Here is an 18,824-nt window from a genome sequence, read left to right as displayed (position 1 = left end):
ATGGGACAGAAAGGGGTACAGGAGCTATTGATGGCAGAACTGCAATGGATATCACAGATGTTTCCAAACGCTGTGGTGGCCTGGTCGCAGATGATTCCCAGGAGGGATTGGAGAACTCCAGGGAAGGAAAAGGCCATCAGCTCCTCAGTGAGAAAACTGAATGGCAAGCTGGCAAGACTGACAAATGGCAATGACAGAATTCGGACAATTCATCATGTCTTCATCAAAGGTGAACTGACGTTTCATCGAGACGGAGTGCATCTTTCAAAGAGAGGCATGGATGTTTTCATTGCAAACATTTTTAACTTTGCCCAGACGTTATGCTGGGGGAGATTCAAGGGGGGGGCAGTAACTCATGGACTTAATGGATTGTGTGACATGGTAATAAAATGGGGAGTAAATATGTTGCCAGTGAGACTCTGACTTCCTAGCAATTGATTAGTACATTGTGTTCATGAAATGTAAATGTATTCAATATGTCGGTGTTGCCTATTTCTTTGCAAACCATCACCACTTTAAGCAGCCTAATTCCACTTGCTGGGCCTTGCAGTTGTCCCGTCGGTGTGACCTTCCCCTTTCGAACATAGGACCCTATGTGAATGAGCAGAGAGGTTTTCTCGATAGTGTGCCAGCAGTTGTCTGGAAGGGCCTGCCATGTACTTTCCTTATCTTCACTGTCTGCGTCAAGATTGCCTCTGACTTTTCACCTCACCCAATCACTAATAAGTTAAGTGGTTGCTTCTCACCTGCTTTTCCCATCCACCTGCAAGACATGTTGGCTGTCTCTGATTTGGTATTGTGGGGGTCCACACACTTGTATTTGTGTAATGTGTAGCTGAAGATTACATTTTGCTTAGATTTGGTGTTATCTTTGTTGCATGTGCCGGTGTGTAGTAGCTGGCTACCCACTTGCAAGAAAGCAGTGAGCTGGTCCTTAGCATTTCACGTGAGTGTTTGCAAAATAGTACTCCGCTTTTTGTAGTTTGCTGATAGTACATCACATTGCAGAGGGCTGCTACAGTTTGTGAGCAGAGTCTGGACATTTTGGCGTACTTGTGTAGTCTTGGTTTGTGGCATTCAATACCACTTACTCTACTAGGTTACATACTTTGAGAAGCACAGATAATTATTGTTTCAGTCTTTATTTATCAGGAAGTTGATTCGGGAAGTGAGTTTTCCATGGATGCAAGTTCCTCCTCCTCATCTGATGACGAAGAGGATGAAAGTACATGCATCTTTTCTGACACTTCCCACACGCAGGGTACCTGTAAGGGTGAGGGGACATGCAAGGAATGTGCCAGATCCTGACATGGCTGATGAGTCACAGTGGGTGCCTCCAGCAATGGCTCAGCCTTTTGTCCCCCTTTCACTGGAATATCAGAGTACACAGATAGGGTTCAGCCTATGGACTTTTTCAAACTTTTTGTTGATGATGGGTTAATTGCAGATATGGTTCAGCAAACCAATTTGTATGCTGCACAGTTCTTGAGGTCACAGGGTCCCACTCTCCAACCTCATTCCAGAGCACAATCATGGGGTTCCAACGACCAATGTTGAGATCAGAACGTTTTGGGGTCTCATTCTGCTCATGGGAATATCGCCAAAGTCGTCCACCTCAATGTACTGGTCTACTGAAGCAGTATTTTCCACCCCTTTTTATCCAGCAACAGTGAATAGAAATCGTTTTCAAGCTTGACAACATATGTTGCATTTCAATGACAACTCGGCAGTATTACCCAGAACTGTCCCAAATTGTGATAGGCTATTTAAACTTCAGCCATTTCTGAAGCACTTTACTCAGCGATTTACAGAGGTGTATGTTTCTAGCCAGAACATATCCATTGATGAATCTTTGATATTGTTCAAAGGTCGGCTATTGTTGCGAGGAAGAGAGCATGATATGGGATCAAGGTGTACATGTTGTGCGAAAGTACCACTGGGTATGCCTACAGCATGAGTCTTCACTGGAAAAGACTAGACCTCAAATCCTCCAGGCTGCCCAGCCCATTTAGGGATAAGTGAGAAGATGGTTTGGGATCTTGTCACACCATTGCTCCACAGGGGCCACCATTTGTATGTGGACAATTTCTACACAGGAATTCCACTCTTCAAGGAATTGTACAATGTGGGCACACTGGCATGCGGTACAATCCACAGTAACCGCAAAGGCTTCCCCAGACAACTTGTGTGTAAAAAGCTGGACAAGGGAGCATGTATAGCATTGCAGCGGGATGAACTGTTGGCAGTAAAATTCTGAGACAGAAGGGATATGCACATGCTAAGTACTATTCATGATGAAAATACTTCACTAGTCACTGTGTGCGGGCAGGCTCAGCAAGTGTGGAAGCCCAACTGCATTCTGGACTACAACAAGTACATTGTAGAGTAGATAAAGCAGCCAGCCATACCATGCTGAATGCAAGTCGCACATGTAGTACAAAATGTTGGCCATACACATTACGCGTGTAGCTACACAATGCTTAGGTTGTGTACCATGCAGCTGCTCCACAAAACAACTCGTTTCTGAACCCTGAAAAAGAAGTTGTACAATCTATGACCATTGTCCATGTACAAACTCCCTCCGTTCCAGAAGTAGAAGATGTGGCCAGACTGAAAGGTCGACACTTTGCCGATTACGTTCCTGCCACACCCATGAAGACACAACCTTAGAGAAAATGTAAGGTGTGTAAAAAACAAGGAATGAGGAGGGATACTCGGGTGTACTGTCCCCAATGCCCTTCTAAGCCAGCCCTCTGCCTACAACCTTGTTTCCCTTTGTATCATACAAAGGAAAAGTATTGGAAGATCGACTGATTTCCAGGAATGCCCATCATTCCTTGAAAGGGACCCATAGGCTCAGAGTTTGTGCATGCCTCACAAAGGAACAGCACTCCTGTTCCCTGCACTGTAAGTGTACCTTCAATAAAAATGCAACAGCATTTCAACTCACTTCACTTTAGCGTGCCTTCATGAGCATTGCTAGTCCTGCTCCCTCCACTTTAGGCCTGCCTTGGAAAGGTACACCACTGTGGTACCTTTCACTTGAGGCCTGCCTTCGAAATAAACATCAGTCTAGCTCCCTCAGCTCGAGGCATGACTTGCAAAGGAACGTGATTCAGGTTCCTTCACTTGAGGCTTGCCTTACAAAAAAACTTCAGCCCTGCTGCCTCCATTGGAGGCATGCCTTACACAAGAAAGGAACACCATTCTGGTTCACTCCCCTTTGGCTTCCCTTGGCAAGCAATGCTAGTCCTGCTCCCTCCACTTCAGGCCTCCCTTAAAAAGGCACACCACTCTGGTACCTTTCACTTGCGGCCTGCCTTAGAAGGAAAGGTTAATCTAGCTTCCTCTGCACAAGGTGTGACTTGCAAAGGAAAGCAATTCAGGCTCCTTTCACTTGAGGCGTAACTTGGAAAGGAATGCCACTCCAGCTCCCTCTGCTTAAGGCGTGCCTTGGAGAAGAAGGGAACACCACTCTGGTTCACTCCCCTTTGGGGTGTGTTGGCAAGGCATGCTGATGTAGCTCGCTCCAAATGAGGCCTGCCTTAGAAAAAAACGTCAGTGAAGCTCCCTCTGCTTCAGGCGTAAATTGGAAAGAATGTGATTCCGGCTCCTTCCACCTGAGGCTTGCCATGCAAAGAAACAACACTCCCGCTCGCTCTACTCAAGAGGTGCGTTGGAGAAGACGGGAACACCATTCCGCTTCCCTCCACTCAAGGGGTGTGTCTCGAAATCAGTACATGCCACCTTGGCTCCCGCCCTTGAGGTATAAGTGTCATTAAAAATGGTACTTGGACACCATCTATACGGTGGCGGTGTCTTGTGAATCTCGTACAACCCTGCCATTTTTATTGTTTTAACTGCACTAATGTCATGTTCGGTGCGACTGAAATGTCTTCTATAGGAACAACATGGATACGATTGGCGTGTGAGAAGTAAAGCTACGTAGCACATGCAGATGTGATTTCTGTGAATGCACTTTCCCAGCACTGCAGAAATGATTAGCACGTTAGTGGATGCGTGGGTAAGGTTGCAGATATGAATGTTTCAACAAGAACAGTGAATGCAGGCATACTTGCTATGGGCGTACTTGAAGTTGGTGTGCAAGACAGCACCTGTAGGCCAGGTAGCAAAGTGAGCCAATGTCCACTTGCTATCAGTGTGCAAATGCTTTACAGCCACATGGCATTTGAATGCAGACAGTTGATATGCAAGTACTGGAAAATGGTGTGAAAGATATTGCTAGAGACACAGTTGCATGGTTGCTGTGGCGCAAGTGATTTGGTGGATGTGCGACTGCTGAAATGGATGCCTACTGACTGCAGACACGAAAGGTGTATGAATGGCCAGTAAAACGGTTGGTGCCTTGACGTGGCTTTACTGCTCACATTACCTTTGGGGAATGTGCTAAACCAACCCTGTCTGTCCGACTGCATTGTGAACTGCATGTATGAGGAGTGCGAGCAAAGGTACACGTGAATGGACTTCAAGAAGAGAAACAAGGTGGCAGTGGGTACTAAACAGTGAATCTTGTATTCCCAGAGCACTTGCTATACGGATGATTTACCCATTCTCACCCAAGTGACAACACCCACGCATATGAGGTATGCCTTTCATTGGGACACCTGTGGGAACGCAGGAAGGTAGGCCATGTGTTGTTGGCGGCGTGTTGGCCTGCACATTGTCACACAACCCTTTCATTTCCCAAATGTGACCTACATTTAGTCGCTACTTTGGGAACTATACACTTTTGTAACCTGCACAAGTCACCTACCCTTCAAAAGGTCTGCCTGTGCTCTTTCACAAAATGTAACCATGTCCTTCCTCGCCACATTTGTTTTCTTTACTTACACATGCCAAGTTTCGTCTGTTTAGCCCATACGCATAAAAAACCTGTGTATGTTGTTTTGTGAAACATTATCAAAAATGTGTGATTTCCTAACTGGAAGAGTCAGAGGAATGTAGCGGAGAATTGCTTTTCTCAAAATTCACAGAAGCCATTGCCTTAGCAGGCAAACCATGTCCACATACTTTTTTTTCTGTCATGTTCCCATTGTTTCCCCAAACTATGGAATTTTTCCCTACATAGTTGTTGCCCGACCTGCACAAATCGACCCTTTCCAAACTTGGAATTTTGTCTACTTTCCAGAAATGTATGCTTTTCTGTCCTCCCATTCAGCTTTCCTACCCTTCTCTTCCATTCTGTCCACGCATGTCCTATTGGAAAAAAAGACCAAAATCGCCTACCTCTCACAAAAGGGCTGTTAACCATATCAAAATGTTTTTTTGGTTTCCACTCAACCTGTTCTTGAAAGTCTGGAGAACCGCGAATTCAGCACAGTAAGCCATTTATTCCTAGCTCTTACAAGGGGGAAAAAAACACAGGTTTGTTTGTACATCGTTTTATTGGCATTTTCAGAAAAAAAACAGCATTTTCTCCCTTTTTGGTTATTTTTTTCTCACCCCCCCTACAGGATTCATTGGTGGCGTAACAACCGCCTACATGGGGGGGAAAAAAAGGAGACACATTTATTTGACCGGGAGATCTCATGTAACAAAAAAGTTACAAGGGATTGAATGGCGACATACCGAATCACCAAAAAAGGCGTTGGCATGGGGAGTGGGGGTCCATGGCAGTTAAGGGGTTAAAGGGCTTGCTAAAGGGACAGGAGCAGCAGCTTAGGTTGGAGGTTAAGAAGGGGTTGCCCTGGACATCTCTATGTGCACTCCAACGCTCTGGAGCAAATTTCTGGAATAAGTTGAGCAATACCGTTTTCCCCAGAGTACCTTTGGTCAGAAGAAAACTTGTGGCTGAATGCTCCTCCATGTTGCAGCTCTTGAACAGACTTCCGGATTACTTGGTCTGATGAAAAAAGGCAGGACAATGGACGGGATCTCTCAGCAACAGTCTCAAGGGAGGACCTTTTGCACGGCTTTATCAACTTCTCTGGTCACTCTGCAGTTTTGGCGCCTTTTCTGCAGTACCAACAAAGGATGAGTTTGCCTAGTCAGTCTTTGGTTCCTGCAGTCCTGCACTCTTCTGATAGGACTTGGAAGAGTTGGATCTGGTCTCTGGAGTGTCCTTGAGGGCTCAGCAAAGACTTGGACGAAAATCGGCCTTTTCACGACAATGCACTTAAAATGGGTCGCCGGTCTCTTGGTAACGGAGCTCCAAAGCTCTGTAAAGTCACAGGACTCTTGGTAATGGTTGTTCCCACCAGTCAAAGGGAAGGAGGAGTCCTCTTCAGAGTTCCTGTCGCATAGAATACAGGGTCAGGACAGTGGTCGCTTCAGTGTTGCAAAGGGTCTGCAGGCATCTCTGGTCGTCGTCTTTGGTTAATTACCTTTCTAGTGGTCGCCTTGCTTTCCACTCCAGGAGGCTCACCTTATATACATTTCAAGCACACACTCGTCTGCAATCTCGCTCAGCAATTTACAAAAAGGGGCGTATGGCTATCCAAGCAATACAGCCAGACCACCCCAGTGAGAGCTGGTTCTATTCACGCACTCTGGCAGAGAAAGGACAGAGGGGGTGGAAAACTCCTGCCCCACTTCCAGTTTGCCCAGACACACTGGAAGCCTAGGCGGGGACACCAAAGGGTTCCCGCCAAAGGCAAAACACATACACCAACCTCCACCTCCTAGAATGGCAGAAGGATTAACAAACAACCATCATGCTAGAAATGGCGAAGAAAGAAGGAAGCCCTTAAGTTAGTACGTGGGTGCCCCTATTGTGCATTACCAGGGTTATGGGTTCTTCACTCAGCTGCTTGGCTGCCGTCGGAGGATCTCGGGAGCCCTCGCGTTCGCCGGGGAGGCTGCGCACGGAGAGCATTTCTATCGCGGTTACCTCCCGCAACCGCGAGAGGGAGCCTCTGCTTCCAGAATCCTTTTCTCTACAGCTGGCGCTCGCTTGTCATTTCCGTTGCTTTTACAACGGATGTTTTGAAAGTGAGCGCCAGCTGCAGCTAAGAGTTCCCTCCGTTTTGTTGTACTTTGATTAAGTGTAATATATATATTATATATATATATATATATATATAGAGAGAGAGAGAGAAACGGAAAGAAGACAAAGGAAGCCACTGAGGACAAGCTCCACAGAGGGGGCGGGGGGAGGGGGGGATTTTTCCTTTCCAAGACAGCAAGGCATAATGCTCCACACCTTCCTTTTCTGACATTAAGTGGGCTGAGAGAAGGCTGTGTTGCCCACAAGAGACATTTACATTTAAAAAATAAATAAATAAAGGTGCAATTAGATTTTGTTATGGCAGCTCAATACTTCCCTCAAGATTGGTCTGATAATGAGGAGGAAGAATATCAGATAGATGAGGTGGCAATTGCAGACAGCCTCACAAAGGTGCTGGGATATTCAGTGGAGACCAGCATCAAGAAGGCAGTATCAGAGATGCTCCTGCCTATCCAGCAGCGGCTAGACAGTATGGAGGAGCATCTACAGGAGACCTCCCCGCCAGGGATAAAGAAAACTCAAAAGAAAGCACCTTATAGATGGGGGATGTACTCCGGCTCGTAGGATCAAAGACTCCATGACCCCCCGCCCCCCAAGGCAGTCTACACCTGCCACCGCTGACATCTCAGACGCCTTCTCCAGGCTGAAAACAGCCTTTATGAACAGGAAGGACACCCCTTCCCTTGAAAGACCCTCTTACCCAGAGGAAGACAACAGGGGTATTAGACCCTCAAGCCCGGAGGGATATCAACAGGGCACAGATGAAGAAGCTAGAGGGGTCTGATAGTTATCTCCTTTCATCCTCCGAGGAGGATACCCAAACTATAGGGTCGCGACCCTCTACCTCAGGGATTGCGGCAGTCCCCATCCCCAAGAAGGTAAGGGAGGAACTGCCCACTTCCAGCGGGATGTTTACTCCAGAAGATCTTGTGCACCACAGATCCTCCGACTGGGAACCTTCGTACAGAACAACCAATTACATCATGAGCAGGCTTCGCAAGCCTATGCATAAGGAAGTAAGGGCCAGATTAAAGGCAGAATGCCCCCGTCCTGAAATTCCTGGGAAAGTAGCCCTCACCCCGGAGCTAGACTCCAAGATGATCACATTTCTGGGAAAGAATGTGAAAGACACGAGAAAGGGTATTGACCGCGCTTGGAGGTCCAGCCAGGACAGAGTCCTGGACGTTACCAGTCCTCTAGCTAAGATTATGGACCTGGCTGAGGCAGCCATTGATTCCAGTGATCCCATTGACCCAGCGATCCTTTCAGGTTGGGCGCAAAGAGCTCTCCGTCTACTGGGTAATGCCAGCCGGCCATCTCGGCTGAACGCTGTAAGGGTATCCTATATAAAATGGACACCAAGCTAACCGAGCTAGCAGATACAGAATCAGGAGCAGCAGCTCAAGGTCTGCTTTTCGGAGACCCATTTATGAAAGAAATGTCGAAGTTCGTCGGCACCTTTACAGCCTTGGCTCAAGCCTCCATCAGAAGAGTTTTTGCTACTAAGGTTTTCTCCAGGGCCGGACGAGGCAGAGGTCGCTCCTCCGGCCGCTTCGCCTTTGATCAAAGAGCTCAGCAGTCCCGGGTACAATACAATTCTTGGCAAGACCGCTCAGACACTTTCTTCCTCTCAAGAGGGCGGGGAAGAGGTCGTGGATGGAGAAGAGGTGCAAGATATCCAGCCCAACTGCAAACTACAGGTCAGTGTACCCATAGCAGCGCCTGCGCCACAGACACCTATAGGGGGGAGGGGGGGGAGATTAGCTCTTTTTGCGCAAGCATGGGACTCCTTATCAGGAGATGCATGGGTCAGGGACGCAGCACGTGGCCTGCGCTTAGAGTTCGTCGCTCAACCTCATCAGACCGCTCGCCTGCTCCATTAGTTATGTCTATAGCGGAGACGAGTATGCGTTAGACGGCGAAATCCGCAGTCTACATCTAAAACAGGCAATTCGCCCCTGCTCGAGCCAAGGCGGTTTCTACAGCCCTATATATTCTTGGTTCGCAGGAAGCAGAAAGTACGCCCAGTGATAAATTTGAGGGCATTTAACGACTTAATTGTCTACCATCACTTCAAGATGGAAGGAATACACATGCTCAGGGACATCCCGATGCCAAACGACTGTCTCATGCGCCTGGACTTTAAGGACGCTTACCTAGCAGTTACCATTCACCAGGCCCAAGCAAGCTATCTCAGGTTTTCCTGGAAAAACCAAGACTGGGAGTGCATGAGTTTACCTTTCGGGTTCTCCTCAGCGCCTTGGCCCTTTACCAAACTTCTACAGCCCGTAGTAGCCCGCTTGAGAGAACTGGGAGTCAGATTGATCGTCTATCTAGACATTATCTTCATGGCACATTCTCAAGCCCTAGTAGAGCTTCAAGCCAGACTAGCCATCAACCTACTACACAGTCTTGGTTTCCTCATGAACTGGGAGAAATTGGTACTCAGTCCATCTTAGAATCTAGAATTTCTCGGTTTCCTGGTACACACCATGAACTCGCAACTTCATCTTCCCATGGCCAAAACACACGCAACACGGAGACGGACCTCATATCTCTTCGAGAGTTGGCAAGAGTAATCGGTCTCCTGTCTTCTTCCATTCAAGCGATTTTTCCCGGTCCTCTTCATTACAGAGAATTGCAAAGGCTCAAGGGTCAGCACCTGAGACTGAGCCTCTCCTACTCTCAGCGTCTGACACTGTCGACCTCCGCGAGAACGGAGCTCAATTGGTGGCTCACCCACATGGAAGCCTGGAACGGCAGAGCCATTTTCGGATCCACCCCCGATATAGAATCAGACGCCAGTCGCTCCGGTTGGGGAGCGAGATGCGGCTCTGTCACCACAGGAGGGACCTGGTCACCTCAGGAGCTGGAAATGCATATAAACTGTATGGAGCTCCTTGCAGGGTCCTTCGCTGTGCGCTCTTTTGCCAGAGGCAGAGCGAGTTGTTTCTTGCTGAAAATGGACAACATTTCTGCAGTACGGTACATCATCTGGGAGGGACCAGATCAAGACCTCTAGCGGAGTTAGCCAAACATTTTTGGCATTTCTGTTTGGAGCATCGGATCTCAGTGACAGCGGAATATCTCCCAGGGCTCACAAACGTAGTGGCAGATTGGTACTCCCGTCACTCCAGAGATTTCAGCGACTGGAGGCTCAACAGAGGTCTTTCTCCGCCTCCAGTGAACATGGGGCCCCATGTCCGTAGATCTCTTTGCATCCCATCTCAACACCCAGCTACCCATCCTTAACAGCTGGAGACCGATCCAGCAGCAGCTGCGACCGATCAATTCCTCGAGCGATGGACCCGGGGGATTCATTATGCTTTTCCCACCCCATTTGCAATGATAGCGAGGACCCTGGCGAAGGCCCGTCAACAGAATACAGACCTGGTCCTCATAGCCCCGGTCTGGACCCCTCAGACCTGGTAGCCAGTTCTTCTGGAACTTTCTTCGGATTTTCCAATCCTTCTACCCCAATTTCCAGATCTTCTGGATCCGTCAGGGCAGCATCACCCCCTTCTCCTCAACGGATCACTGAATCTAGCAGCCTGGAGGATTTCAGGCCGAGGTGGGGGATTCCCGGCATATCAGCCATGGCGGTCAACCTCATCGAGAAAAGCTGGGCCCCTGCTACCCTCAAGAGGTATTCTAACTCCTGGAGCGCCTGGAGTAACTAGTGCCGGAGGAACGTTTCGCATCCAGTTTCAGCACCTATAGAGGAAATCCTAAATTTCCTGGCATCATTAGTTGAAAGAGGTCTCGCCTATAGGACAGTTAACACCTACCACTCAGCTATTTCGGCGAGCCAGGACCTCAATTCAGGGGCTTTCAGCAGGAGAGCATCAGCTCGTTTGCAGACTGCTTAAAAGCATCAGACTTACAATTCCGCACCCGTCCCGCTACGATAAGCTTTATGACGTCATCAAGGTTCTGAATCTTTTTCTGTCATGGCCACATAACAAGGACCTATCCCGGACTGGTTTGTCAGGCAAACTTACTACGCTGCTCTGCTTAGTCTCCTGCAGGAGGGTCTCTGACGTCGGAGGTCACGATCTGGCGGGCAGGACCTTTTCTCCTGATGGATTAGTATTCCACTTGCACAGGAGAACGAAATGTAACTCTAGGGTGATTTCGTACCCTGCTTTCAAAGACCAGCCTAAGCTTTGCCTAATTAAATGTTTAAAGGTTTACGAGGAGCAGACTGCCCTGCTTAGGACTTCCCCTAACAGGCAACTGCTAATAGCCCTGCATAAACCGCACAAGGCAGTTTCAGCACCAACCCTAGCCTGCTGGGTGCGCTGGACTCAAGCAGGAATAGATACCCTGCATTTCGGGGCCCACTTCGTGAGAGGAGCTATGGCTTCCAAAGCATTTCAGGTCAGAGTCTGCCTAGAAGACATGAGAATGGCGGACTGGTCAGGTGAATCAATATTTAAGGAATTCTATCTGAAACCGGTAGAATAAGCATTTATTGTGGTGAGTAAGCTTTAAACAAGCATAATAGGAGCCTCCGGCTTGACATCCTATCAGTCAAATTAGCACTCTCTCCAAACAGCTCAATAAATATTCATACAGTATAGCGTCCACCCGTCCCAACCACCAATTTCATAGGTCAAGTCAATCACCTCCTAGGAAACAACCTTAAAAAAATCCACAAAATCACTACTTATAGGTGACCTTAACCTAGGATTCAACGACGCCAAGGACAAAACTGCTATCTCTCTAGCCAAAGACCTCCAAGACCTAGGCTTCGCTCAAAAGATCACTGTCTACTCATGCTAAAGGACGCATCCTAGATTGGATTATAGACCACAAATGTAACAGCCATCACCTCCAATACTAGCCTCTCATGGACAGACCACAACCTTCTCCTATTTGACATCCCTGTCTCACTAAGCGCTAAAGTGCCTACTAAAGCACCGGCGACCTTAGCCAGAAGTGCCAAAAAACTCACCACTGACAATATCAGTGCACTCCTCAATCTGCCATGCCTAGCGCCCCCGTTCTCCGCTGACCCCCAACATCCTTGCAGAAATATTCAAAGACACCATCACAATGGCTGTCAACACCGTTGCCCCATTGGAAAACAAAAATGAAAAAAATCCTTCCACTCCAATTCCTGGTTCACAAAGGAACTCCAGACTTTGCGCAAAGACAAACGCTTAGCGCTCAAAAATTGACAGCTTAACCCCTGCGATACCACAAAAGCTAACTTCAAATCCATAGCAAAAAAATACAAAGACGCAATCTTCCTTGCTAAATCTGAAGCCTACAACCACCGGATCCCCAATGCCAACTCCCACTCTAAAGAACTTTTCAATATATTCAAAGCACTAACCGTACCACCTACATGCCCTGATGAGATCGTCAAAGACGAGGCATGGTGTACAGGCATTCAATCAGCCATGCTTACAAAAATAAACCTCATCCAAAACAAAATATCCCACCACTTCAATACTTTACCAAAGCAAAGTGTACATACACAGATAAAACCTGATGTAAAAGTAAGAAACATGCCCAAATTTGCATTTACCGAAATCTCCGAAGTCGAGGTCACTGACATTCTCAGACACCTCAAACCCTCACAATGTAAGGGTGATGTATACCCCCTAAAATCATCAAAGACTGCGCAGAACCATTCGCCCCTCTTCTCACAGCCTTCATCAATTCATCCTTCAAAACGGGCATAGTCCCAGGCAGCCTTAAAGAGGCCTGGGTACGCCCTCTCTTAAAAAAAACGACGCTAGACCCTACTAACCCTAACAATTACCGACCCATAACCACAGTCCCATTCCTCCTGAAACTATTTGACAAGGCCGCCCACAAACAGATTCAACTATACCTTGAATCGAACGCAATCCTAGATAGGACAATCTGGGTTCCGCAAGGGACACGGAACTGAAACCGCCCTTCTAGACTTAAACGAAATTACCAACATCCTAGACAAAGGCAAGCCCGCCCTCCTTCTCCTTGACCTTTCAGCTGCGTTTGATCTGGTAGACCACACTACTCTTACTAGTCACCTGACACACGCTGCACACTTCTCAAATGATGCAGCATCCTGGGTAACATCATTCTTAGAGGGTAGAGCTATGAAAGTGTTCTCTAACACAGCAAATGCAGCACCCTCCATCATCCACTGTGGTGTGCCACAATGTTCCTGTACTGCCCCCACGCACTATAATCTTTTTACCAAGCCACTATTTGATAAACTAGACGCACTGGGGATCACCTACACAAATTACGTCGACGACACGCAGGTTCTCCTCCCCCTGACAGGGAATTATCACCAAGACGCCTCTACCCTACAGCAAATCTACTCTACCATACAAGCATGGATGGCTACTAACGGCCTCTGCTTGAACGGGGACAAGACCGAAATCTTCATTCTAGGACAGAAATCCACCCTCTCCAACCTCAACCCACTGTACATCAATTTCAACATAGACAATTGTATCATCCCAGTCCTATCCTCAGTCAAAACACTGGGGGTTCACATAGACGCTACGCTATCCATGGACAAACAAGTCCGCGCCATAGTCTCGGCCTCAGCACTGAGTACTAAACTCATTAACGCAATAAAACCATTCCTAACCAAGGAAAACTGCCTCTCCATCACCCTAGCAACTATAGGAGCCAAACTAGACTATTGTAATGCGCTCCTAGCCGGCACCTCCAAAAAGAACTTATCTAGGCTCCAAACAACCCAAAACAACGCTCCGAGCAGCTCTCAGCATACCAAAAAGAGAACATCACACAAGCCAGAAAGGCTGCTCACTGGCTCCCAGTCAAAGACAGTATCTTTCAAAATTCTCACAACCACCCATAAATGCATCAACCTCACAGCCCCCTCTTATTTATCTGACACAATCGGTAGATATCAATCCACGAGACCAAGAAAAGCACAATACACGAATCAACTAGCAATACCTTGCATCAACAGAACCAAAGCAGGAGGCATAGACTTCCCCTTCCTCGCACCTAAACTCTGGAATGCCCTACCTACTGACCTCAGAGCTGATGCATCTCTTTTCCTTCCGAAAAAAAGCTCAAAACTGCCCTATTTAACTAACCCCTTTTTCATGTGCTCCTGCTGCTCTTGCATATCTGTAAAAAAGTATCTCGTCCAATGTAACCGTACGGACATGAACTGTATGTAACTAAGTATAAGCAACACTGTAACTAGCGTCACGTCGTCTTCGGTCTGCTGTGAGCTCAACAAATGCAAATAAATAAATAGAATAAAGATTTTCCATAATAACTTACTAGAAATTCTTGATTCTATTAAAGACATGGAGGCGAGCATTATCCCACTCAGCGAGAGAAATAACAGGGCTAATCACCTTTGGGTAATTGAGCGACTTGTTTGGGAATGTTACTGCTTATTTGACTGACTTATGCATGTCAAGCTAACACATTATTTCTCTCCCACCCCCGTAAGGGGAACTAGGGTTCTCTGATGCATAAACTAATTCTAGTTATTTTCTATTCTCTGACAGCGGCTACAGACAAGCCCTCCTGATCGCCTAATCAGCTCCGCTTCGGCTTCCGTTTTAAGACGACCTCAGTTGCAGTAGTTCTTTTTACCGTCTTTCTTCTTGAACAGCCAAGTTCGCAGCTTCGAAAGAAGAAGTGACATAATCTACATGACTGTTTATATGGACAACTAGTTATTCATTGGTGGACTAGGTCACATGTTGGTGACCCTTGCTGGACCTTTCCTGAAGGGTTATAGGTCAAAAGTTCGAATCAAAAGGTTTGAATTACAATTGGTTTGAATCAAAAAAGACTGAAAACAAAAAGGTTGAAAACTTTTTTTTATTTTCTTTTTGGAGGGTGGGCCCCTAACCCCCTTTTTTGTGGTAAAAAATGTTTTACCTACACGGAAACCCAAAAAAATTCAAACCTTTGGTTTTCGATCCTATTGACTCACCTTTTGCATTTGATTCGAACCTTTTGTAATCGATCCTTTAACTGGGCACCTTCCTGAAGCACCATGGGAAATGTATTTTTTCTCGGATTTACACTATTATTGTTCATGTTTCACTAAATTCTTTGTGTTTTCATGCACCTTTTGTCTGCCACGCATACCTGTGCTTTCAGTAAGGTGCATAAACACTTGCTGCTGAGATTTCTATTTATAAATAAAAGAAAGCGAAGCATAATGCTCGCTCGCCTCTGTGTCTTTAATAGAATCAAGAATTTCTAGTAAGTTATTATGGAAAATCTTTATTCTTTTCGTTTGGTCTTCGGGATATTGGTAATGACAAAGTTCCTTTGGTCCATGATTAAGTCATAGGTTCTCAAGTCATTTAATTTGAGCATTTGTGATTTTTTTAGATGAGGACTCTCCCGAAGTGCCTTCTTGAGTTTAGCAGTCCTCACTACAAGTTGTTTAACTACTATTTGACCAGGTATGGGTACCAATGGAGATATTTCCTGTATTGGTTCTGTGATGTCAGAATTGGGGGACTTGGCTCTCTCTTTAATGGATAATGTTGGCCTCTATGGGACCCTCGCTGGGGAAGACAGTGTGGCATGATCTATGGTAGCCCTATGCAAATTGACTTGGCAAGCGTTGTCCAATTTAGATGGCTCTGACAGAGCGACTGGACTAAGCTGCCCGTCCCTCTGAGACCGAGGTCACCCCAGATTGATGTAGATCAAGCACCCACTCTCAAGCATGGTTATCAGGAACTTTAAGCGATCCAACTGAATTGATGGTGTGCACCTACCCACCCAAGCACTCTAAAAATGTCAATTATTTCAAATGCCACCAACTGCAAACCTACCTCTTGCTGTTAGTCTTCGTCAGTTTGCAATCCAACTACACAGGGTGGATACAGGGTGACGGGAACACGAGAATTTGAAATGAGTAACAATCACTGTCCAAATATATCTATCTAGAAAAGAAATGTACTAACCAATGTAAAGCCAATATATACACATTTGTCTTCAAAGGAAAAATGATTAAATACTATTCAGTCCAGCTGAAGTGCAGATAAATCCTTTAATCCGGCAAAAAAACTAAAGAGGAGTAACATTAGCTAGGCATTGACCTACAAAAGAATTTAAAATGCATTTTCTCTCATTTCCAAACCTCATCATGAATAAAAACCATGGTATTAGTACTACAAAATAAATTGCCATCTCTGCTGTTTTCAGTAGTTCAGAGGAAAACCAGGCTTCTGGAGAAAATTACTGTCCAGAATTGTAAGGTCTTGAAATGTTTTTAATATTGGCTATAAGTTTGCTTGAGAACTAATCTAGTGTCATTTCAAATGGCCTGCCATCAAATAAGCACTACTCTCTGGAGGTGTATCGACTCACAGTGATGCAGATAGCGTACCTGAAATATGTAAATTAATAAGACTGAAGAAACAATTCCACTACTATGGTAGATATTACAACATCATGGTATGAGATGCCCTTAATCAAGACTACAACAGTTGTGAGCAAATTAGTTAAGAATGCTTACGTGGTGTTTTTATTTCCAGCCAACTGGGTCCTTTGATCTTCCTGCTGAGAAGAAAGAGTTCCAAACTGGAAGTGTTTGTCCCAAATACATGTGAAAAAGTCTCTCCTTTGAGGTCTTTGGGTAGTGGAGGCAATTCAGCCTGGTGGGTGAGAGCAAAAAGATCATTGGTCATCCATAAGGATTTAAAAAAGAAACCGTCTAAGATATCAAAGTCACAAACAAGCAATATAGATTTTCCACCAATTTATTTTTCTCAAATGGCACAATAAGATGTGGGTCTAATAATCTCAGTAGTTTCGCAAAAAGAATGAAATGCAACCAGCAAGTAATTTCTAAACTCAGGGGACCTAGTAAAAACATTGTAACGCAGTGGTTTTTTAAAAATTTTTTATAACTGATCCCATAGGTACTACTCGTCAAATTACATCAAGAAAACAGTTACAAAATAACTAAGAATCATTAAGTAAACAATCTGTTTCAATTGGCATGAGTAATCCAGTGGTTTAAAAAAGTACAAAGAAAATCATCCAAACCAGCTGAAATTGCAGTCTGGTAGAAAACTCCAAGAACGCATGGATGGGCCAGGAAAAGGTTACTATTCAGGTGAGAAACTCGATGCGCTGTTAGAAATGTTTTCAAAGTCACTACCTGGCGTATGACATGGAAAAACCACCCGCAGTTGAGCTAGAATAAAGATTTTCCATAATAACTTACTAGAAAATCTTAATTCTATTAAAGACACGGAGGTGAGCATTATACTTCTCTTTCTTTATTTAAATAATTAAAGAAAGCTCAGCAGCAAGATATTTTCTCAGTGTACAGAAAATATAACAATACATTTAACAATTAAACAACATAATTTGTCCTATAAATCCTGAAAATAACATAAAACTTCATTTCCCAGGGGCCTGTGGAAAAGTTGAATATAAGGTCACCAACATGTGACCAGTATCCTCCAATGAGCGATCAAGTCCCCACATAAACAGTCTTGAATGTGATGCACTTCCTCTTTCAAAGCTGCAAACTTGACCGATAGAAGATTCGGAACTCAAGTGAACTCGTAGTAGTAGGTAAAAAGGTGCCATTAATTAGGCAGATTTGTCGGTAGACTGTTAAGAGAGAGATAATTGCAGTTAGTTCATGCATATTATAGCCCTAGTTCCCGTAGAGGGGTGGGAGAGAAATATGTTGTTTTATTTTGAAAAACAGTCATGCATTCAAAATCATATAACAATTATCAATGCAGATATATTATCATTGAACGTGATACATTCCAATTTCTGGCCGGGTGGGATAATGCTCGCCTCCGTGTCTTTAATAGAATTAAGACTTTCTAGTAAGTTATTATGGAAAATCTTTATTCTATGTCAAGACCGGAGGCTCACATTATGCTTGGTTAAAGCTTACTTACCACAATAGATGCCGGCTGTTCTACCGGTTTCAGTTAGAATTGCTTGAATACCAATTCACTTTGCCAGTCTGGCATTTTCATGATATCTTCCAGTCGGATCCCGACTTGAAGTCTTAGAAGCCATGGCTCCTCTCATGGAGTGGGCTCCGAAGTGCAAGGTATCTATTCCTGCCTGTGTTTAAGTCCACCGCACCCAGCGCGCTAGAATCGGAGCGCAAACTGCTTTATGAGGTTTACGTAAGGCTATTAATAGTTGCCCTTCAGGGGAGGTTCTAAGTGGAGCCTTGACCTCTTCGTAAGCCTTGAGGCATCTGACTAAGCAGAGCTTGGGCTGGTCTCTAAAGGCAGGATAAGAAATCACTCTTGAGTTGCACTTCGTCCTTCTATGTATGTAGAACTCTATGCCGTTGGGGGAGAAGGTTCTGCCCGCCAGATCGAGGGCTCCGACATCAGAAACTCTCCAGCAGGAGACTAGACTGAGCAGTGTAGTGAGTTTGCCGGATAGGGCAGTGCGAGATAACACCTCATTATCTGGCCAAGATAGGAAAAGGTTCAACACTTCCTTAACGTCTCAAAGTTTACCGTAACGAGACGGGGGCGGAGCTGTAAGTCTGATGCCCTTAAGTAGCCTGCAGACCAGGTGGTGTTCACCTGTTGGAATATGGGGCCGTGGCCTGCTGAAGTAGCAGAGCGATATGCGTTAACTGTTCTGTAGGCCAGACCCCTTTCCACTAAGGATGCTAGGAAATTCAGAATTTCCTCTATAGGTGCCGAAACTGGATGTAAACCTTTGTCTCGACACCAGCTCCTCCAGGCGTTCCATGAGTTAGAGTAACTTTTGAGGGTAGCCGGGGCCCAACTCTCCTCAATGAGGCCGACTGCCATGTGAGACATGCCTGGAACTCATCACCTTGACCTGAAATCCTCCAGGCTGCTAGGACCAGAGATCCTTGGAAGAGAAGGGG

At 45.8% G+C, this 18,824-nt stretch overlaps 1 protein-coding gene across 2 annotated transcripts in view; it reads right to left on the bottom strand.

The window, feature by feature from the left end:
* POLA1 (DNA polymerase alpha 1, catalytic subunit) overlaps positions 1-18,824 on the bottom strand; it is a 2,474,741-nt gene that overhangs the window by 2,167,906 nt on the left and 288,011 nt on the right. For both annotated transcript variants that reach the window (XM_069637299.1, XM_069637300.1), the window contains exon 14: positions 16,449-16,587. In XM_069637299.1, the coding sequence (XP_069493400.1) occupies positions 16,449-16,587 (139 nt within the window). The remainder of the gene's footprint in view (positions 1-16,448; positions 16,588-18,824) is intronic.

The sequence above is a fragment of the Ambystoma mexicanum genome, chromosome 7p, assembly GCF_040938575.1.
Source record: "Ambystoma mexicanum isolate Mex_15411 chromosome 7p, UKY_AmexF1_1, whole genome shotgun sequence".
Taxonomy (NCBI): Eukaryota; Metazoa; Chordata; class Amphibia; order Caudata; family Ambystomatidae; genus Ambystoma; species Ambystoma mexicanum.
This window is presented reverse-complemented; position numbering and strand designations above follow the sequence as displayed.